The 24,895-nt window shown below is 29.3% G+C and overlaps 2 protein-coding genes across 2 annotated transcripts; both read right to left on the reverse strand.

Moving 5' to 3' along the window:
* Window positions 1-1,763: 1,763 nt before the first annotated feature.
* On the reverse strand, window positions 1,764-4,363 carry LOC122851696 (MATH and LRR domain-containing protein PFE0570w-like). Its single transcript, XM_044151098.1, has 4 exons — window positions 4,155-4,363; window positions 3,159-4,092; window positions 2,853-3,062; window positions 1,764-2,751 (listed from the first exon to the last, which is right to left on the reverse strand). The coding sequence occupies exons 1-4, from the start codon at window positions 4,235-4,237 to the stop codon at window positions 2,533-2,535; spliced, it is 1,446 nt and encodes a 481-aa protein (XP_044007033.1). The 5' UTR covers window positions 4,238-4,363; the 3' UTR covers window positions 1,764-2,532.
* Window positions 4,364-5,596: 1,233 nt separating this feature from the next.
* Window positions 5,597-24,657, reverse strand: LOC122851718 (titin). The gene is given in 4 exon segments (XM_044151133.1): window positions 5,597-14,747; window positions 14,798-15,204; window positions 15,965-16,503; window positions 18,410-24,657. Coding segments are annotated over 4 exon segments (15,870 nt in total). The 5' UTR covers window positions 24,284-24,657; the 3' UTR covers window positions 5,597-5,697.
* Between the last annotated feature and the right edge of the window lie 238 nt (window positions 24,658-24,895).

Genomic DNA, 24,895 nt, shown 5'->3' on the forward strand with positions numbered 1-24,895 from the left:
AAAAAAAAAATTAGGGCAAATGTTAAATTATAATTGCAATCTTTCGAAAGAAAAAGACTAGTGTAACAGAGGAGAATAAATTTTTGTTTTAGTTTTATCTGTAAATTAATTTATTTTCGTTTAAAAAAATTCGAAAAACAAAAAAAAAAAAAATAATTTACATTGTTAAAAATTTGATAAAAGTTTAAATGAATATCTAATTGTATGAAAAATAAAATTAATAGGATAAAAAAGGGCATGAAGACAAAATTAGTTAAAAAAAAAATTTTTCTTTTTTGGGTTTTTAAATATTAAAATCCTTGTCATTCATAATTATGCTTAATGTTAATTTATTTCATGCTTAATGGAATTGTCCCGAGTCTCGTGAATAAAAAAAAAAATTTCATTTTATATATATCAACAACTGAATAATTAAATTTAAAAGAAAAAAATGTTTATTATAAAAAAAAACAAGGTGCCAAGAGGAAACAATTCTGCGATTGATTTTAAAATAAAAAAAAAAAAAAAAGACATGCTAATAATTCATGCAGTTTTTATTTTAATTTTCTTTTATTATTTAATTTATTTTTTTATTTTTTACAAAAATTAGTACTTAATTTAATAAACGTACAACAATTAAGCTGTTATTATTTAAAATACATTTTATATATTCAAAATTATATTATTCTTGATAATTTTGGTATGAAAAAAAAAAATATAGGACTCATTTATTATTACACTTGTTTAATTCAAATAGAAAAAAATGTTTTTACTTTTTTTTTTTTGTTTATTTCATTATAAATGTGCCTTTGATTATCATTTGAAAAATTTATTTATTTTATTTACTGCCTACTTCAGAATTTAGAAACATTTAGAAAATGAAATATATTAATTATTTATCTCACTGGTATGAGTGCTAAAGAGTCATGAAACACTAGTCGTTTTCATTGTTTTATCAAAAAAATTCACAAAATGTAGAGACAAGTATTTATTCTTCAAAAAATATAAATGTGTATTTTTTTTTAAATCATTTTTTCTTCTTTATTTTATAATAACTTTGAAAAGACACTCGAAAAAATGTAAAAATTAAATACTAAAATATCTCTTTAGCTGAAAAAAAAGAGATTAAATTAATTAATAAACAAAAATATAATTTTTTTTTTTTATATTTTACATAATTTCATTTTTTTTTTTCATAGAAAAAAAATTAAAAATTTGTAATTTATTGTAAATAGTTATTAATCGGTCATGAAGGTAAAGAAAAAGTTAAAAAAAAAAAATGCCAAACAAAAAAAAATATATATATTACTTGTCAAAAAATTGCCATAAAATAAATTAAATATGTTTTATCAAATTTTTTGTCAAAAACAATAGAAAAAAGTTCAATTTAAAAATGAAAAAAGTTAGAAAAACATCAAGCGTATGTCGATTGAAATTATGCCTTTAAATAAATATAAAAAATTTTTATTAAAATTCCGTTAAAACGTGAATGAAAATTAAATAAAATTATAAAAAAAAATAATTAAAACAATAGACAGAAAAATAATTATTTAAAATAAAAAAAACAATTAATATAAATAATTTTTTTTCAAGTTTTTCTTGCATTTTAATATTTGATGTTGACATCAGTAACAAAGCATAAAATAAATTTTTCAAAGATATCTTTATGGATTGAAAAAATAAAATAATAATAATAAATTTATTGCGTCAATAAAACAATACTTTTTAATAATTAAATATACACTAAAAATGTATATCTGTTGTACCATTTATAGCTCTCTAAAATAATAATTATCTGTCGTCTCTTTTTAAATGGAAAAAAAAATAAAAATCCCTCATTCTTTTCAGATAAAAAGTTGTAAATAATATGTCATTCACACATTGTGTAATATAATAGTTTATACATTTATTAGATTAATGCTCGAATGGAAGTTAAATGAAGATAAATATGAAAAATAAAATTAAAACCATACGACAAATTTTAAACGCGCACAAAAAAAAAATCATAAAATGAAAGGAAAATAAATGTTTAAAAAAAAAAATAATCATCAAAACAAGATGTAACTTTAAAAATTAAATAAAGACTAAGAAAAAAAAAATTATCAAGAAGTACAATTATGTAATTTGACTGAGTAAAACTTTAAAAAAAAAAGAGGTCAAAATAATAAAAGAGTAAAATAGATTGTAACTGAATACTAAAAACAAAATTAGCACACGAAAAAACACGCCAGATTAAAATCTCTCCTTGTTTGCTTCATTTTTTTTTTTTTAAAATAAATACTTCAAGATGAGAAATAATTGGTGATTTAATAAATTTTTAGTATTAATAAGAGTTTAAAAATAAAATCCAATGTTTTTTAGAAAATTTTGTAAATAATCAAGCTCTATTAAATATTGTCGTTAAATATCAAATTATACTATGAAAAAAAAAAATGAAAAAAATCGATTGCTGTATAGTTTAATCGATTTAATAAAAATTTTAGTTAAAAAAATGAATATTAAATATTAAAAAAAAAATACTTGAGTTTTATTATAATTATTATTAAAATTATTTTATAAATATTTATCTCTTTTTATTCTTTTATAGCGAAAAAAATCGGAATTAGGATCAGATGGTAAACCACCAAATGCTTCTTTATATTCAGGAACAAGTTGAGGACTAATATCTTGTGAATTTGATGCATCAACAAGTCCATCAGATTCAGCAACTGAATCAGCTGAATTATCATTTAATATTTCATCAGCTGCTCTTTCATGTCTTTGATTTTTTTGCTAAAGCAAATAATTAATTTAATTTAGTTTTTATTTTAAATTAAGTAAACAATTTTCTTTTTTTTTTTATCTTTTAAATTTCAAAATGTATTTATGTTTACTTGGCGTTTATGTTTATCAAATTTTCCATGATTTTTTGATAATTTATTATTACTAGATGACATTCCTCTTCTTTGTCGATTGTTTGATTGTCCAGGAAATAAAAAATTTCGATGATCAGCATGATTGAGATTTATCTGTTGATCATTTTTAACATCAATACTGCCATGATTATCACCAACATCTCTGGAACTACGATAATATTTGTTTGCCTGTTTAAAATGTTTATTTTTTTTTTTTTATCAATTTTTAATTATTTATTTATTAAAATAATAAATTTATTTTTTAATTATTTAAATATAATTTACCTCACTGAAACTCAACCTTGGATCAACTTCTAAATCTGGTGATAATTTATCTTCAATTTTAACTTGTGCTCTTTCAGGTATTAAAATTGATTTTTTAATAATTTTTTTACGTTTATTTCTTGTATTATTTTCTTCAATTTTTATATTTCTTTTTTCAATTATTTTATCATCAAAATAATCAGGATTATTATTACCAATTGATTCTTGTAATTCATCAAATTTTGCATTATTTATTTCAATTTGTTTTAGTTTATTTTTTTCTTCAAGTTCACGTTTTACTAGATCCCTAATCATTTCAATTCTTTTTTTAATTTTATTCTCAATATCTTTTTCATTTTGATTGGTATTTTTCATATCATATGTTTGTCTTCTTCCAGCATTATCATATTTTTTTAATGTATTTTTTTTAAATTTATCACTGTCATTATTTTGGCTATTATCATCATTTGTATTTTGATCAAATTCAACTGTTTCAACTTTAATTTTTAGTAGTCTTGGTTGTGATTCAGATGTAATACCAATTGGATTTTCAACTTGACGCTTTGAATTATTATTTAATAAAACATCTTTAGATTTTTTTGAACGTTTTACAAGATTTAATATTTCATTTTCAACATTTTTTTCAATTTTTTCAAGCTCTGATTTAGCTATTTCAAGATTTTTCATTTTTTTTTCATCACGTTTTTCTCTTTCTTCATTTTGATCAATATCAATTTCTCTTTTTAATATCGTTTTCTCTTCAACATCATTTTCCGTATCACTATCATCAGCATCATTATCCTCATAATCATTTATTGAATTTAAATTTTCAACTAGTCTTTTTTTAACATTCAAAGGAAGATCCTCAAATTTAATAACTCTTTTTTGTCTCAGTATCAATGGCTCACCTGGTTTTCTTTCTGATTTTTCCATCAATTCATAATGACTTTCTGACCTTTAATTATACACATTAAATTAATCAAAAAATTATATATTTTCATATTGTTTACAACATACCGTAAATTTTTAGCTTTACATTTGATTGAGCTAATTGTCGATAAAATAATTATCAAATTTACAAAAAATTGTAACGTCTTCATTGTGCCTGTATCATTAACAGGTCAATTATTTTTTTAATCATTTTAATTAGTTTTTAAATTTCAAATGTCAATGATTAAAATTCCATCATGATTTATTTATTTTAACTTATTTAACCTGTCAATTATAAAAAGAAAAAAAAAACAATAGAACGTGTAAATTGATTCAAATAAAAAAATATAAAAAAAAGATTTTTCAAATTTTTAAATTAAATTTGTCTCAATTACAACTAATTTGAAATTTAATTTAATTATTTTTATATTATTTATAATTATTTCTATTTTATTTTCAATCAATTAAATATTAATATTAATAATTAATCGTTAAAATAAAAATAAATATTTACAACAAAAAAATAAAATTATTTAAATAAAAAATATTGTTAATAATGAAATAAATAATATTAATAGTAATTTTTTTCTTATTTATTGTATGTTTTTATCAATGGAGTACATTTGCTAAGATTTCGAAAAAGTACGTTGAGATCCTCGTAGTTTTTCTCTCGAGAAAAAAGTCTATTTTATTTTCGATGTTTTCTAACGAATACCAATATATAAAAAATTTATTTCTATTATAATTGTACATTACTTTAATGAAAGAAAAAAAATAATCTAAATGATAATAATAATTGATAATACGAGCTCCAACTTTTCAATCTAAAAATTGTTTTTTATTTTTCTTTTCAAAATTACATAAACTTGATATACACATGAATTGAGATATGAAAATAAATTTATTTAAATACAATGCCAGTTTGTAAATGATATTATAAAATTATTTACAATTAATGTTTGTATAACAAATAAAAAATTTATAATCTCTTGTAAAATGTATACATTGATATATACACACTCGAGTTTAATCATTTAACAATTGCATTTTAATAATTAAAACGATTGATCAATTGGATAATAAATATTCTCATATTTGTGAATATTTCCATTGAACTCTTGAATGATTTTTCTAATGATAAATGAATATTTCTGAAAAATAAAGTCATAAAACAATAAACAAAATAATGACTAAAAATTAAAATAAAAAATCAAACAAAATTTGAAATGATAAATATATCTTTATTTAAAAGAAAATCACATTAATCAAATAATATAAATGTTTATTTAAAATTCTTATATATGATAAATGGAATAAATACATTTAACAATAAATTGTTGTATAAATGAAAGAAAAAAAAATTAGTAAATAATATAAAATATATGTATTTAATTTGTTAGATTAAATTATAATTGAATGGTAGCTTCAAGTGATCATGAGTAACTTGATACTTCAAGACATATATAGAAAATTAAAAAAGTTAAAAACAATAAACATCAAAGACTTGTAGTACATCTATGATCCTTAAAAAAAATAATTGATAAAGATAAAAAGTAAAATAATGATACAAAATTGATATATCACAATATCCAATTGGACTTGTTGTTAATATAAAATTAAAAATGATATCTTAGTTTGTAACAAGTGGCATGTAAAATTTATGTTTAGGTGTATCACGTGTATGTTTAAATGGTGCTTGTTTAGCTTCAAGTAATGCAGCTGGACATGGTCCTCTAACACGTGGAATATATTCTTTTTTATACATGCTAGATGTTACATTACTACTATCACCAAGACTAATATGTGATACATTTGATTGACGATGAACACGTTCAACTCTTTGTCCCGTAAAATTACCATATGATTTTGCTTCATTATTTGAATAAAATTTACCACCAACAGTTAAATTATCTTTTCTAATAATACGTTGTGGTCTATCATATGATAATGTTGATGTTCCATATGTATTAACATCTTTTGTATTACGATGAATTGATGTTAAACTTTTACGATCTGAACTTTGTGATGAATTTGATATATACTGTCCACTTTCAGCAATATTTGATATACTTTTTTTTTGTGCTGCTGCTGTTGATGATATTGTATGAAGTGCTTCATTTGAAGATGCAACACTACGACGATGTAAAACAGAATTATTAACATCAGTTGATGATGATGATATTATATTTTTTCTATGATGATTTGATTTTATTGTTTCCATATTAACTTTATCAATAACTGTTTCATTCATTGCTTGTTTAAATTCTGTACTTGTTTGACCATTTAATGAGTGTCTTGTAACTGTTTGTTGTTGTTGACGATTTGATTGACGATTATCTAAATGTTCATGATTAAAATCACGACGTGAAGTTGATGATTGTTGCTGATGTTTATCAATTCTTTGATTATATCTTTGATTATCTTGAGTTAATGAATTTCTATCAGTGTGTCTTGAATCATCACGTACAATTTGTGAATGATGATGAGTTGATGAATTTTCAGGTATTGATTGAATTGAATTTCTTGGTGACATTGATCTTCTATCATTACTTTCAATGATTTGTGAATGTGTTGTATGATGTTGATTATATGCTTGATTTGCAGTTGATATACGTTGACCACTTGTTGTTGCTGTTTTTGTTGTTGATACAATTGTACCATCATTTAATATTTTTTTATCTGATGTTATGTATTTTTTATTTTCATTTTGTACAATATCTTTTGATGATTTTTTAGTATATGTATTATAATTTCTTTGATTTGTATTATTATCATCACCAAGAGATATTGTTGATTCAGTATGACGACGTTTATTTATTGGTCCACCAGTTGAATGTGAATCTCTTTTACTTGGTGAATATGAATCATTACTTGTTGTTCTTGTATCTAAACTATCAGTACTTATTTTTAAATTATCCTCATGTCTTTTTATTTCAGCTCTTTCACCTTTGACAATTGTATGAGTTGATTTTTGTGAACTACTACCATAAAAATCACCACTTATTTTTAAATTATCTTCACGTTTTACAATTTCAGTTTTATCAATTTTTCCTGGACCATAATCATTCTTAGGACGACCAATAAAATCACCCTCTGGTCGAAGATTATCATCGTGTTTTATTGGTGATCTTCTTTCACCTGGTCCAATTGGTCTTCTTTCAGGTCTATCAAATTCACCCTCAGGACGTAAATTATCTGGATGTTTTTTAACTGTTGATCTTTCACCAATAACATAAGTATAATCATTTCTTCTTTGTATATCAACAAAATCACCCTCAACTCTGAGATTATCTTCTCTTTTTTTAATATCAATTCTTTCAATTTTAGTGACTTTTTTATAGTCATCACGACTACGATGAATTTCAATTTCTCCTTCCATTCGTAAATTATCCTCATGACGTTTAATTTCAATTTTATTGTCATTTGTAACTCTTCGATAATCATCACGAGATGTTGGACTAACTTGCATGTCACCTTCTGGTCGTAAATTATCTTCATGACGAATTGGAGTTCTTCGTTCAGCTGGTCCAACATTAGTTGGTGAACGTTTTTCAAAATCACCCTCAGGTCTCAAATTATCTGGATGTTTTATTGGTGTTCTACGTTCACCAGGTCCATGTCTGTCAGGACTATAACGCTCAAAGTCACCCTCAGGATGAAGATTATCTTTTGGTTTTTTAACATCAGCACGATCACCACGTTTTGGAGTCTCAGGTCTTGGTCGACCAATAAAATCACCTTCAGGTTTTAAATTATCCGGATGTTTTATTGGAGATCTACGTTCACCAGGACCAACTGATTTTTTATCAGGACGTTCAAAATCACCTTCTGGTTTAAGATTATCTTTTGGTTTTTTAACAATTGGTTTTTCTGCTGGATGAAAACCTTTTTGTTCTGGACGAACAAATTCACCTTCAGGTTTTAAATTATCTGGATGTCTTATTGGTTGTCTTCTTTCAGCAGGTCCAACTGGTGAACATGTTGGACGTTCAAAGTCACCTTCAAGATGAATATTATCTTCGTGTCTCACAATTTCTGTACGTTCACCACGAGTAATGTTGTAATCATCACGACGACGAATGTCAATAAATTCACCCTCAATTCTTAAATTGTCTTCTGTTTTTATTATATCCACACGTTCAATATTTTTAACTGTACGATAATCATCTCGTGATCGATAAGTATCAAAGTCTCCTTCCATTTTTAAATTGTCACGATGTACAACAATTTCTGATCGTTCACCTCGTGTAGGTTTGTAGTCATTCTTTGGACGACCTTCAAATGTTCCTTCGGGTTTTAAATTATCCTTGGGTTTCTTTTGAACTGGACGCTCAGTTTTCTTAGGTGAATAATCATCCTTTGGACGACCAACAAAATCACCTTCTGGATGAAGATTATCCTCGTGTTTTATTGGTGAACGACGTTCACTAGGACCAACTGGTTTATTTTGTGGACGTTCAAAATCACCTTCTGGTTTAAGATTGTCTTTAGGTTTTTTAACAACTGGTCTTTCAGCTGGTCTAAATTCTTCATGTTCTGGACGTACAAAATCACCTTCTGTTCTTAAATTATCTGGATGTTTTATTGGTGATCTTCTTTCACCAGGACCAACAGGTGACTTTTCTGGACGTTCAAATTTGCCCTCAGTTTTAAGATTATCTTTAGGCTTTTTAATATCAGCACGATCACCTTTCTTTGGTGCTTCTTCTTTTGGTTTTTTCACAAATTCACCTTCAGGTTTTAAATTATCAGGATGTTTTATTGGCTGACGACGTTCAGCTGGACCAACAGATTTACAAGTAGGTCTTTCAAATTCTCCTTCTGGTTTTAAATTATCTGGATGACGTACAATATCAGCACGTTCACCTCTAACAATTTTAAAATCATCTCGTGTTCTTGTGTCAATAAACTCACCCTCCATATGTAAATTATCTTCGTATTTTTTAATTTCTACACGTTCACGATGAAGAATATTACTATAGTCATCACGAGATCTATAAACTTCAAACTCACCCTCAGTTGTCAAATTATCGTGTGGTTTGACAACAACAGGTCTTTCAGCTGGTCTAAATTCTTCATGTTCTGGTCTAACAAAATCACCTTCTGTTTTTAAATTATCTTGGTGTTTAATTGGAGTTCTACGTTCGCCAGGACCCGCTGGTTTCTTTTGTGGACGTTCAAAGTCACCCTCAGGTTTAAGATTATCTTTTGGTCTTTTAATATCAGCTCTATCACCTTTTTTCGGTGCTTGTTCTTGTGGTTTTCTGACGAAATCTCCTTCAGGCTTCAAATTGTCAGCATGTTTAATAGGACTTCTACGTTCTGCTGGGCCAGTTGGTTTTTTCTTTTCTGGACGTTCAAAGTCACCTTCAGGTTTTAAATTATCTTGTGGCTTTTTAGCTACTGGTCTCTCAGCTGGTTTAAATTCTTCATGTTCAGGACGTACAAAATCACCTTCAGGTCTCAAGTTATCTTGATGTTTTATTGGATTTCTACGTTCACTTGGACCAACTGGTTTTTGTTGTGGACGTTGGAAGTCACCCTCGGGCTTAAGATTGTCTTTTGGTTTAATGACAATTGGCCTTTCTGCTGGTTTAAATTCTGTATGCTCTGGTCTCACAAAATCACCTTCAGGTCTTAAATTGTCAGAGTGCTTGATGGGTGATCTTCTTTCAGCTGGTTTAAATGGTGCGTGTTCTCGTTCTTGGAAGTCTCCTTCAGGATATAAATTGTCAGGATGTTTGACAATCGGTGCACGCTCTCCAGGACCATATTGTACTTCTTTTGGCCGTTCAAACTCACCTTCAGGTTTTAAGTTATCTTCATGTTTTATTGGTGAACGACGTTCACTTGGACCAACTGGTTTTTTCTGTGGACGTTCAAACTCTCCCTCTGGTTTCAAGTTATCTTTGGGCTTTTTAACAACTGGTCTTTCTGCTGGTCTAAATGCCTCATGTTCCGGTCTTTCGAAATCACCCTCTGGTTTTAGATTATCTTGATGTTTAATTGGTGAACGACGTTCACTTGGACCTACTGGTTTATGTTGTGGACGTTCAAAGTCACCCTCAGGTTTTAAATTATCCTTGGGTTTTTTAACAATTGGCCTTTCTGCAGGTCTAAATGCTTCATGCCCAGGTCTCTCGAATTCACCTTCTGTTTTTAAATTATCAGGATGTTTTATTGGTGTACGACGTTCAGCAGGACCAACTGGTTTATGTTGTGGACGTTCAAATTCTCCTTCTGGTTTTAAATTATCTGGATGACGTATAATATCAACACGTTCACCTCGAACAACTTTAAAATCATCTCGAGTTCTTGTGTCAATAAATTCACCTTCCATATATAAATTATCTTGATATTTTGTAATTTCAACTCGTTCACGATGGACAAAGTCAGTATAGTCATCTCTCGATCTATATGTTTCAATTTCACCTTCAGTTGTCAGGTTGTCTTGTGGTTTAACAACTACACGTCTTTCAGCTGGTTTAAATTCTTCATGTTCTGGTCGTTCAAAGTCCCCTTCAGGTTTTAAATTATCCTGGTGTTTAATTGGTGAACGACGTTCACTAGGACCAACTGGTTTTTGTTGTGGACGTTCAAACTCACCTTCTGGTTTCAAATTGTCTTTAGGTTTTTTAACAACTGGTCTTTCAGCTGGTCTAAATTCTTCATGTTCTGGTCGCTCAAAGTCCCCTTCAGGTTTTAAATTATCCTGGTGTTTAATTGGAGTTCTACGTTCACTCGGGCCAACTGGTTTTTGTTGTGGGCGTACAAAATCACCCTCAGGTTTTAAATTATCTTGTGGTTTCTTGACAATTGGTCTTTCAGCTGGTCTAAATGCCTCATGCTCAGGTCTCTCGAATTTACCTTCTGTTTTTAAATTATCTGGATGTTTTATTGGACTTCTACGTTCACTTGGTCCCACGGGTTTTTGTTGTGGACGTTCAAAATCACCTTCAGGCTTCAAATTATCTTGTGGTTTTTTAACAACTGGTCTTTCAGCTGGTCTAAATTCTTCATGTTCTGGACGTACGAAATCACCTTCTGTTTTTAAATTATCTGGATGTTTTATTGGACTTCTACGTTCACTTGGCCCTACTGGTTTTTGTTGTGGGCGTTCAAAATCACCTTCTGGTTTTAAATTGTCTTTAGGTTTCTTGACAATTGGTCTGTCAGCTGGTTTAAATTCTGTATGCTCTGGTCGCACGAAATCACCTTCAGGTCTCAAATTATCAGAGTGCTTGATGGGCGATCTTTTTTCAGCTGGTTTAAACGGTTTGTGTTCTCGTTCTTGGAAGTCACCTTCAGGATATAAATTGTCAGGATGTTTGACAATCGGTGCACGCTCTCCAGGACCATATTGTACTTCTTTTGGCCGTTCAAACTCACCTTCAGGTTTTAAGTTATCTTCATGTTTTATTGGTGAACGACGTTCACTTGGACCAACTGGTTTTTTCTGTGGACGTTCAAACTCTCCCTCGGGTTTCAAGTTATCTTTGGGCTTTTTAACAACTGGTCTTTCTGCTGGTCTAAATGCCTCATGTTCCGGTCTTTCGAAATCACCCTCTGGTTTTAGATTATCTTGATGTTTAATTGGTGAACGACGTTCACTTGGACCCACTGGTTTATGTTGTGGACGTTCAAACTCACCCTCAGGTTTTAAATTATCCTTGGGTTTTTTAACAATTGGCCTTTCTGCAGGTCTAAATGCTTCATGCTCAGGTCTCTCAAATTCACCTTCTGTTTTTAAATTATCAGGATGTTTAATAGGTGTACGACGTTCAGCAGGACCAACTGGTTTATGTTGCGGACGTTCGAATTCTCCTTCTGGTTTTAAATTATCTGGGTGACGTATAATATCAACACGTTCACCTCGAACAACTTTAAAATCATCTCGAGTTCTTGTGTCAATAAATTCACCTTCCATATATAAATTATCTTGATATTTTGTAATTTCAACTCGTTCACGATGGACAAAATCAGTATAGTCATCTCTCGATCTATATGTTTCAATTTCACCCTCAGTTGTCAGGTTGTCTTGTGGTTTAACAACTACGCGTCTTTCAGCTGGTCTAAATTCTTCATGTTCCGGTCGCTCAAAGTCTCCTTCAGGTTTCAAATTATCCTGGTGTTTAATTGGAGTTCTACGTTCACTTGGGCCAACTGTTTTTTTCACAGGACGTACAAAGTCTCCTTCAGGTTTTAAATTATCCTTGGGTTTTTTAACAATTGGTCTTTCTGCTGGTCTAAATTCTTCTTGTTCAGGTCTCTCAAAATCACCCTCAGGTTTTAAATTATCTTCATGTTTTATTGGAGTTCTACGTTCACTTGGACCCACAGGTTTTTTCTCTGGACGTACAAAATCACCTTCTGGTTTTAAATTATCGTCATGTTTAATTGGTGAACGGCGCTCACTTGGACCAACTGGTTTTTTGTGTGGTCTCTCAAACTCTCCTTCAGGTTTAAGATTATCTTTTGGTTTTTTGACAACAACTTTTTCAGATGGACGAAATTCTTCATGATCTGGTCTCTCAAAATCACCTTCGGGTTTTAAATTATCTTCATGTTTTATTGGTGAACGACGTTCACTGGGACCAACTGGTTTTTTCACAGGACGTTCAAAGTCTCCTTCAGGTTTTAAATTGTCTTTTGGTTTCTTAACAATTGGCCTTTCTGCTGGTCTAAAAGCTTCATGCTCAGGTCGTACGAAATCACCCTCAGGCTTCAAATTATCTTGATGTTTTATTGGACTTCTACGTTCACTTGGACCTACTGGTTTATTTTGTGGACGTTCAAACTCACCCTCAGGTTTCAAATTGTCTTGTGGCTTTTTGGCTACTGGTCTCTCAGCTGGTTTAAATTCTTTATGTTCTGGTCGTATAAAATCACCTTCAGGTTTCAAATTATCTGCATGTTTAATTGGTGTTCTTATTTCAGCAGGTTTAAATGGCTTTTGTTCACGATCTTGAAAATCACCTTCAGGATAAAGATTGTCTGGATGTTTGACAATAGGTGCACGTTCACCTGGTCCATATGGAATTACTTCAGGACGTTCAAAATCACCTTCAGGTTTTAAATTATCTGGATGTTTTATTGGACTTCTACGTTCACTTGGACCCACTGGCTGTTTATGTGGTCGCTCGAAATCACCTTCAGATTTAAGATTATCCTTTGGCTTTTTAGCAACTGGTCTTTCAGCTGGTCTAAATTCTTCATGCTCTGGACGTTCAAAATCACCTTCTGGTTTTAAATTATCAGGGTGTTTTATAGGAGTTCGACGTTCACTAGGACCAACAGGTTTTTTATCTGGACGCTCAAAATCACCTTCAGGTTTTAGATTATCTAAATGTTTAATAGGTGAACGTCTTTCAGCTGGTTTAAATGGTTTTTCTTCACGATTTGGAAATTCTCCTTCTGGGAATAAATTGTCTGGATGTTTTACAATTGATGCACGTTCACCTGGACCAACAGGTTTTTTTACAGGTCGCTCAAAATCACCTTCAGGCTTGAGATTGTCCTTGGGCTTTTTAACAACTGGTCGTTCAGCTGGTCTGAATTTTTCATGTTCTGGTCGTTCGAAATCTCCTTCAGGTTTTAAATTATCTTCATGTTTAATTGGTGAACGACGTTCACTAGGACCAACTGGTTTTTTCTGTGGACGTTCAAACTCACCTTCTGGTTTAAGATTATCTTTAGGTTTTTTAACAACTGGTCTTTCAGCTGGTCTAAATTCTTCATGTTCTGGTCGCTCAAAGTCCCCTTCAGGTTTTAAATTATCCTGGTGTTTAATTGGAGTTCTACGTTCACTTGGACCAACTGGTTTTTGTTGTGGACGTACAAAATCACCCTCAGGTTTTAAATTATCTTGTGGTTTTTTAACAACTGGTCTTTCAGCTGGTCTAAATGCCTCATGCTCAGGTCTCTCGAATTCACCTTCTGTTTTTAAATTATCTGGATGTTTTATTGGACTTCTACGTTCACTTGGACCTACAGGTTTTTGTTGAGGACGCTCAAACTCACCCTCAGGCTTAAGATTGTCTTCAGGCTTTTTAACTACAGGTCTTTCAGCTGGTCTAAACTTTTCATGTTCTGGTCGTTCAAAGTCACCTTCTGGATGTAAATTATCTGGATGTCTTATAGGACTTCTACGTTCACCAGGTGTATACTTGTCTTTAGGACGTCCTTCAAAAGGCCCATCAGATTTTAAATTATCTTTTGGCTTTTTAACATCAGCTCTATCACCAGTTGTTGGTTTAAAATCATCCCTAGGTTTACCCTCAAATACTCCCTCTGGTTTTAAATTATCTTTTGGACGAATTGCTTTTGGACGTTCAATACTTTTTGGTGTATAATCATCCTTGGGACGACCCTCAAATGGTCCCTCAGTTTTCAAGTTATCCTCTCTTTGTACAATTGTTGTTTGTTGATAATCTGATTTATCAAATTGTGTATATTCTTTGTGTGTTGTTGTTTCATTTTTAGTAACATCTGTTTGACTGTAAAATCGATCAGTTTGATCTATCGATGGTTGACGATAAGTCGGTCGATCTAATTCTGTGATATCGTACGTATGGAAGTCTTCTTTTGTGTGAGAAGTTCCCTGATAATTAAAACATAAATTAATAAAATTTAATAGCTTTTAATAATTTAGAAAAAATTTCAGCTGGTCTAAAATCTCCTCTCCACCTTCTAATGTTATTCCTTTCGGACGAATCAACATCACTCCCAGCTTTTTGTAATACTATGATGATCGATAAATTCTGTTTTTGATGTTGTTACATCGATAAAATCACCTTCAACTTTAGTATATGTATTTCGACGATGTGGAGTTGGACGTTCACCAGGTTTTCCAGTAAAAACTAATTCACTTGTTGTTACAGTATCAATTTCACCCTCAGGATATAAATTATCTTGTGGTTTTTTAACTGGTGCACGATCACCAATTGTTACAGTATAATCAGTACGACGTTCACCAGTAAAATCACCTTCAACATGTAGATGATCTTCATGATAATAATTTGTTCGACGATCAACATGTTTTTCATCATATTCTGAGCGATATGATGACACTCCCATCAATGGCTCATGAGGTATATCCAAGTGTTCTTCTGGTTCATTGTGAGGACAACGATGACGTCTAAAAATAAAAACACAATTAACAAAATTAAAAATATATTTTAAATTTATAACAAAACACAACTAAAAATGGTAATAATTTATTGCCTAATTGTGTAAATACGTATTGAGAAAACTTGTTTGATATCAAGTCAATGCCATGCAATTAAATTCCCTTAGAAATCGATATACAATTGCGAAAATTAAAACATATATATCTCTTATTTATCCCACATTTGGATAAATAAATTTTGCAATAATCATGTTAAGAGAAATTTTTAAACGCGACATTTTTCAATGTTAATCATTAAATCAATCGAAAGTCCAAGCACAAAAACAAAAAAGGAATTGAGAAACTTGAATTCATTTGAATAAATGTCCTTGGCCAAAAAAATAAAAAAATTATCAAGTAAGATTGATGATAAATAACAAAAAAATTAAAGTGACGAATTAAATTGACATATGGATTATCGTGAAACATACAAAATAGCGTAGGTTGTCATAAAATGCTTGATACTTTAAACGAATAAGGAAGAGACTGAGCTGGCAGTTACCAGTGAGCTGAATGTTAATATCATAAAAGGCTCTGTTTCGTGTCCCACATGAGTCATTATTTTATCAAGCTTTAAACACTGATAATTCATATGAATTTTTTTAAATACGTTAATTTAATTTGTTCCAGTTTGTTTAAAAAAATGTACCAGATGATTTAATGATAATTTTAAATGAATAATAATTGATTTTGTTAATGAAAAAAAATTAATAATAATTAACCAACTCACCCACAAGTACAAAGCTCACAAATACATTGTTCTTTTGGTGGAATATTTTTAATTACATCAACAGGTAATGATTTATCAGGAGCATCATCAGGTGAATCAGGTGATTGATCATTTTGTTTTGGTTTTTTATCATTTTTTTCTGTTGTTTTTTTCTTATCAGGACGTTCAGGTATTCTACTTGGTTTACCAGCAGCTGGTCTATTTTTTTCTGGTGATACTGAACGTTCATTTGGTTTTTTAATTAATTTTTCTGGTATCACGTTATCTTGTATTTTTTCCGGTGATTTTGGACGATTATTTGTAATTTTTTTAGGCTCATTTGTTTGTTGTGGACGACTTGGTTTACCAGCAGCTGGAATTGATTTTTGTTTTTCATCACGTGGTTTTTGTGATGATGGTTTTTTTGATGAAGAATCATTTGGTCCTTTTGGTAATTCAATTTTTTCAATAATTGTTTTATCAGTGACATCTTGCGTCACCATACTAGTCACCTGTTCATTGGTAATAAATTCTTTTGTTGTTGTCTCGATAACATCTCTCTGTTAAAAATAAAAAATTACTTGTTACCTATTTAATTTAAATGCTTGACAAAATATATTTAGACTTGTATCTAATTATAATTTTTGGTTCAATGTACCAATAAATAAAGTTGATACAAAATTTTTAACATTTTATTTTTACTATTCATTTAAATCAGTTCAATTGACCTTCGTGATTACACAAGACATTGCGTATAATTTATTTTGAAATTGACTTGAATACTATAACAATAAAAAGTATTTATTTTCAATTGGATTATTTTTTATTTCATATCTCTATCATTTGTGAATGAAATAAAAAATAGTGTTCTTGAACTTATATATTAATGTAGGTCATCTATTGATATTTGATTAGCAAAAAAAAAAAAAAATATAATTTCTATGTTAAAGTGTTTTGATCGATCAACAAAATACATACTGTCATGTACTTGTTAATATATAACACATGATTTGTCCGCATGTCCGAGGATATGGTCAATTATGCTATGTTTTTTTTTCATTTTAGTTTGACCTCGTAAACTCGTTACACATGCTTGTAAATTTTTTAAACAAGAAAATCGATTTTTATTGAATAATATATTTAAGATGTGTATGTAATTTAATTTTGTCTTCATTGATATGATGCAAGGCCGTTATACAAATTTATGTCAATCCTCGAAATCAATTTGTCTGGAATTGAATGGAGTTATGGCACGCGATGACATCATTGACTAACGCGGTCGTACAAAAAAATATTTAAAACAAGTGTATGCAAATGCTTTATATTTGTATATTTAGCTGTACAGTGTTAAGTACAATAATATCATACAGCCAAGCTGTAAGACTCATTTGCATTTTTCAATTTATTATTTCATCATATTGGAAATATAAATAATATGACTAATACTTTAATTATAAAATTTAAATTTGAAAAAAATATGATTTTATTAAAATTTAAATTCTTGGAAATTTTAAATATTTTGATTAAAAAAAATAATTAATTTTTGTTTTATTAAAAATATTAAAAATATATTTTAATTATTATTTTTTTTTTTTTTAATTTATCGAGAAAAATTTTTTATTAATTTTTAAAATTTAATTTCTTGGAAATTTTAAATATATTGTTTGATTAAAAAAAAATAATTAATTTTTTTTTTTTTTTATATTGTTTTATTATTAAAAATATATATTAATGATTTTTTTATTTTTTTAATAAATTATTTATCTAAAAAAATGTTTTATCAATATTTAAAAAAAAAAAATTTTATGAGATTATTTTTTTTTTAAATATTTAAAACGCATTTATCATCAAATGTTTAAAATTAAAAAATATTAGTCATTGATTTAAATTGACATGACTAAATAAGGCAACTAAAAATGAAAAAAAAAAAAAATATTAAACTTGTGTTATCTATAGACTTAGCCTTGACAAGTCGATATAAATTAAAAATAAAAATTCTTGACTTATCATAGTTTAAATATCGAAACACTTCTACGAATAATAAAAAAATTAAAATTTAAATATCTATTTAATACTTGACAAAAATATAAAACTCATGCGTTGAAAAAAAAAAATTTGAACTTAAAATGAAAAGATAAAGAAAAAAAAAAAACAATGTATGTTATTTCGAATAATAAAATGAATAAAATGAATAATAGCAATGTTATGACATTTCCGGGCAATAAATTTTGCTTGTATGTGTATTTACCTCAACGATGCATAATTCTCATTAGATCAGATTTATTTTTAAACCGTGTGATCCATGTGTATTTAAAAAACCTTGGAGCCAAGTGAAAGCTTGACAATAAACTCATTCAAGTTATGTCGTTTTATTGAATAATATTTATTTAAAATTATAATTATAACCGCCAAATTTATCATAAAAAAATTACTATTTGTTTAATTTAATTTTTATTTGAAACTCACCACATCACGAGTGTCCTTGAATTCACTTGTATAATTATCAAGAATGATATCAGTAAAACTGGATGATTTATCAATGACAAATGATTGTTCAACAACTTCAGTTACAAATGTTGTATCAAAAACATTGTCTTTAATAATATTACGAACAGTTGAATCAGATGGTACTGGTTTTAAATCTGTTGGTTTTTTTGGTTTTCGGTCAATTGGTTTAACTGATTTGTTGACTGGTTCTTCTGGTGATTTTTTTTGTTGTTGTGGTTTTTCATATGTAAAAGAACCATCCCATGTTGAAGATCCAGGTTTTGTTGGACGCATAGATTTATCAGTTGGACTTTGAGGTGATTTTTCAGGTCCTCTTGATGATTTGCTTGGACTTTGAGGTCTATTTTTTAAATTTTCTGGCTTTTTACCAGGTTGCAATGGTTTTTTAACGTCTGTAATATCATTAACTGATGTTGTAATGACAACATTTGATGTATCAGATGTTTTAAAATCAACAGTTGATGATGTATCAATATTTATATTTTTTGTAATTGTTGTTGAATAATTATCTGTTGTCTGATCGATGCTAGAAATAGTTGGCTTATCATTTGGACGTCTGTCAACATCACCAGGTTTTGTTGGAGTGTCACGGGTAATTTTATCTGATGGATATTTTGGTGTATCAGATTTTTTTGGTTGTTGTGGTTTTTCATAAGTAAAAGAACCATCCCAAGTTGATGATCCAGGTTTTGTTGGTCGCATAGATTTATCAGTTGGACTACAAGGACCCTCTGGATGTTTTTTAATATTTTCTGGTTTCTTTTCTGGTTCTTCAGGTGTTTGTACGAGTGTTACATTGTGCACAGTTTTATTGGTGATGTTTGTTGTATCAGATATTTGAGAATCAATAATATACGATGTATCATCATTAATAATTTTTGTTATTGTTGTTGAATAATCATCAGTAGTTAAATTAGTCAAAGAGACAGGATTTTTATCATCTGGACGTCTGTCAACATCACCAGGTTTTTTTGGAGTGTCACGGGTAATTTTATCTGATGGATATTTTGGTGTATCAGATTGTTTAGGTTGTTGTGGTTTTTCATTAGTAAATGAGCCATCCCAAGTTGATGAACCTGGCTTTGTTGGTCGTACTGTACGATCAGCTGGATTTTTATCTGGACTTTGTGGTCGTCTATCAACAGATGATCTATCTGGTTGACTTGGTTTATCATTTTTATCAAAAACATTAATATTTATTGTTGTTTTACTTGCCACATCTGACACATTTGAATCCCTCTCAACTGATATTAATTTTTCTGATGATGTCATACGAGTTGATGGATATTTTGGCTTTTTATCATCATCAACTGGTGATTTTGTTGGTTTATTTTTATCACTTGGAGACTTGATTGGCTCTTGTGGCTTTTCAACAGTAAAAGAACCATCCCAAGTTGATGAACCTGGTTTTGTTGGACGCATAGATTTAGCAGTTGGACTGCGAGGAACTTTTTCAGGACTCTGTGGTCGTTTTGTAATTGTTTCTGGTTTTTTTCCTGGTCCCAAGGGTTTTTTAACATCTGTGATGTCATGTACAAGTGTACTCGTGATATTTTGATCATCTGAAGTTTCAATAGTAATTACTTTTGTAACAGTTGTCGAATAATCATCAGTTTTAGAAACTGGATAATTATCCCTTGGATGCTTAACATCACTTGGCTTTGAAAAAGTATCACGAGGATATTTATCAGATGGTTTTTTTGGCGTGTCAGGTTTTTTTTGTTGTTGTGGCTTTTCATAAGTGAAAGAACCGTCCCAAGTTGACGAGCCTGGTTTTGTAGGGCGTGCTGATCTGTCTACTGGACTTGATGGCACTTTCTCTATGCCTTGAGGTGATTTTACCGGACTTTGTGGTCTATTTATTAAATTTTCTGGTTTCTTACCTGGCCCCAGGGGTTTTTTTACATCAGAAACGTCATACACAAGTGTACTAGTTTCATTTGAAACATCAGAATCTATAGTTGAAGATTTTTCGACTGTTACAAATTTAGATACACTTGTTGAATATTTATCTGTTGTCTGGTCGATGCTAGAAATAGTTGGCTTATCATTTGGACGTCTGTCAACATCACCAGGTTTTGTTGGAGTGTCACGGGTAATTTTATCTGATGGATATTTTGGTGTATCAAACTTTTTCGGTTGTTGTGGCTTTTCATTAGTAAAAGAACCATCCCAAGTTGATGACCCTGGCTTTGTTGGTCGTACTGTACGATCAGCTGGATTTTTATCTGGACTTTGTGGTCGTCTATCAACAGATGATCTATCTGGTTGACTTGGTTTATCATTTTTATCAAAAACATTAATATTTATTGTTGTTTTACTTGTCACATCTGATACATTTGAATCTCTCTCAACTGATATTAATTTTTCTGATGATGTCATACGACTTGATGGATATTTTGGCTTTTTATCATCATCAACTGGTGATTTTGTTGGTTTATTTTTATCACCTGGAGACTTGTTTGGCTCTTGTGGCTTTTCAACAGTAAAAGAACCATCCCAAGTTGATGAACCTGGTTTTGTTGGACGAGCTGTTCTGTCTTCTGGGCTCTGTGGTCTATTTTTTAAATTTTCTGGTTTCTTTCCAGGCCCCAGGGGTTTTTCTACATCAGAAACGTCATACACAAGTGTACTAGTTTCATTTGAAACATCAGAATCTATAGTTGAAGATTTTTCTACTGTTACAAATTTAGATACACTTGTTGAATATTTATCCGTTGTCTGGTCATTGCTAGAAATAGTTGTCTTATCATTTGGACGTCTGTCAACATCACCAGGTTTTGTTGGAGTGTCACGGGTAATTTTATCTGATGGATATTTTGGTGTATCAGATTTTTTTGGTTGTTGTGGTTTTTCATAAGTAAAAGAACCATCCCAAGTTGAAGATCCAGGTTTTGTTGGTCGCATAGATTTATCAGTTGGACTACGAGGACCTTTATCTAAACTATCTGGATGTACATTACTATCCTCTGGTTTTTTTCCTGGTCCAAGTGGTCGTTGAACATCGTGAATATCATGCACAAGTGTACTTTTAATATTTGAAACATTAGATTTCGTTGAATCCAAAGTAGAAGATGAATTTACTTTCACAAATTTAGTAACAGTAGTAGAATAATTATCAGTAGTTGAAACTGAGTTGTTATCATTAACACGTTTAGTCAAATCACCAGGATATTTTGGAGCATCACGAGGTAATTTATCTATAGGCTGATTTTGTGTAGTTGACCTTGGCAGTGGCTCAGGCTTTTCATAAGTAAATGAGCCATCCCAAGTTGATGAACCTGGTTTCGTTGGTCGTATTGTACGATCAGCTAGATTTTTATCTGGACTTTGTGGTCGTCTACCAACAGATGATCTATCTGGTTGACTTGGTTTATCATTTTTATCAAAAACATTAATATTTATTGTTGTTTTACTTGTCACATCTGATACATTTGAATCTCTCTCAACTGATATTAATTTTTCTGATGATGTCATACGAGTTGATGGATATTTTGGCTTTTTATCATCATCAACTGGTGATTTTGTTGGTTTATTTTTATCACTTGGAGACTTGATTGGCTCTTGTGGCTTTTCAACAGTAAAAGAACCATCCCAAGTTGATGAGCCTGGTTTTGTTGGACGAGCTGTTCTATCTTCTGGCTGTTGAGATAATTTATCAGGTGAATATCTATCTGTATGTAATGTACTATCAGTTCTATCTGAAAAATCAAGATGAATTGAGCTTCTTTTATTTGTATCTGAATGAATTTTTGTGTCTTTTTCAACATTTATATATTTTTGTGTTGTTGTTACATCTTGAGGTCTCATCTCATTAACTGATGGTTTTTTAGGCTGTTCATATGTGAAAGAACCATCCCAAGTTGATGAACCTGGTTTTGTTGGTCTTCCAACACGTTCATCAGATTTTTTATTTCTATCAATTTCAGTTATTTCATTATCTTTTTGTATAATTCTTGTTGAAATTTTTTTAATTGTTGAATTTGGTGATTCAACACTGTAATCAATTATTTTACTAACTGGTTTACCATCAACAATAATTATTGTCTCAACAGATGTACTTGATAAATCATTATTCAATGAATCATGATAACTTTCATGTACACGTGATTGTTCAATAACAAATGATTCTTTTATCACATCAGATGAATCATCATACTCACTAATATCCAATGTTGTATCACTAACTCTTGGTCTTTTAATAGTATCAATTTTATCATGTGATATTGGTATATTTATTTCTTTAGTCAATGACGTTGATCTTGAATCTTTTTTATCAGTAAAACTTGTTTCACTTGCTGATGTTTCAACGACATATGACGTTGTTGATATATCAGCATCATTAATTGTATAATCATCAGTAACATCATGAATATCAATCATTGTTTTATTGCTAATATTTTTATCTGATAAACGTTTTGATATTATTGGATATTTTGGTGGTTTACCACTTACATCAATTGGTTTTTCATTAACAAAATGTCCATCCCATGTTGATTGACCTGGTTTATCATATCTTGAATTATCCAAACGTTTTGGTGTACTTGTATTTCTTGGTACTGTTATTATATCATCTTCTGGTATATCTGATGTTATTGTTGTTATTTTTTCAGTTCTAATATTACCATCATTTGTATCTTTATACTCAACAATATATGTAGATGATTCAACACTTCCATGATCTTCACTTATATCATGAATTTCAACATTATCATGATGTTTATCAAATTTATTATTTACTTGTTTTTTTATATTTTTATTTGTTATAAATTCACCGTCCCATGTTGAATCACCTGGTCTAACATATCTTGTTGTTGTAACACAATGATAATCAGTCTCGTCATTTGAATCCATTGATGATGATGATGGAATTATTTTTTTAATATTACTGCTAGTTTTAATATTACAATCTGTTGAATTTTTTATATTTTCTGTATCACTTTTTATAATTGTATTTTGATTAGCTATTTTTTTATCTTGTTTTTCATAAATAAATTTACCATCCCATGTTGATTGTCCAGGTTTTAATAATGGTACACATTTTTCATGATTATTATCATTATCATCATTAATACATTTATATTTATTAAAATCTTCAACTTTACTATCAGTATAAATATTTTTACCACGACTTGTAACAACATTACCATCTACATCAGTACGATTTTTAGTTTCATCAATATTAACAGTATCAATATACATTTTACCATCTTTTAAAATTCCCTCGGACATTGATTTACTTGATTGATAATTTTCAGATGATGTTGATGATGTTTTTATTGTTGGTTTATCATTGTCAATCATTTTACCATCTTTCCATGATGATGATGACTCTTTAACTGTTGATGATGACGATGATGAAGATGTTGATGATTGTACAATTGATTTTGATGAAGTTGAATGACTCTCAGATGTTTTTTCCATATTATTATTTTTACTATTAATCAATTGACCAATATTATCTTTTTTATTATCACAAATTGATGTTACATTCATTAATGCTTGTGTTTTTTCATCATTTATTAATTTATCAGATAAAATTTTTTCACGTTTTTTTAAATCACTTTGACGTAATATTTTTGGTTCACTTTCAATTATTTTAATAATATTACCTTTTGAATCCATTATCATTTCACGGCTACCACTTGTTGTTTCCATTGTATTTGAATGAGTTTCTATTTCACCACTTGTACTTGCTTCTTGTACAAATTTTGATGATGTTACTATTGTTTCTGATGATGATGTTTTTGTTGTACCAGTTTCTTCATTTGATGATACAATATTTTCTGTACTTCTCTTCTTAACTCGACCACCTTTTTTATTCAATACCATTTTTCAATTATTTAACTCAAACTTTATCAATTTAAAAAAATTCTAAAAATTAAATTTATATATTTATCACAATTTTCTCTTTTCAATCCACTCACATAAAAATTTTTTAACACACTTTTTTATTAATATAAAATATATTTAAATAAATATAAATAAATTTTTTTTTTCTATCTTTATAAATATTAGTTAAATAATTTTTTCAAAAAAAAAAAAAAAAATACAACAATTTCTTTTAGTAATTTTCGTTCGTTTTCGTTTGCAAAATTTTCGTAGTAAAATTTTTTTATTAATTAGTTAATTGATTGAACAATTTAATAGACTTTTTTTTTTTCAGATGATGTTGTCGATTTGAGATCGTTATTCGTTGTGGCACGAGTCGCGGTACGTATGGTTACTACTACTGCCTTCCTACTCACGTTCCCTACATACATTTGTTCTCTTCTTGGCTCTTAAAAAATTTTACCAATGAGTAGTGGTAAATTACACGACAACAATATACCTATATGCAACACATACAGTATTATAAATTTACACATTAATACAGCTTATTTTGTATCCTCATCTTTTTCATATAATCATATGATATTTTATCTTTTTCTTCTATACATTCTT

Source organism: Aphidius gifuensis, linkage group LG3 (assembly GCF_014905175.1).
Source record: "Aphidius gifuensis isolate YNYX2018 linkage group LG3, ASM1490517v1, whole genome shotgun sequence".
Lineage (NCBI taxonomy): Eukaryota > Metazoa > Arthropoda > Insecta > Hymenoptera > Braconidae > Aphidius > Aphidius gifuensis.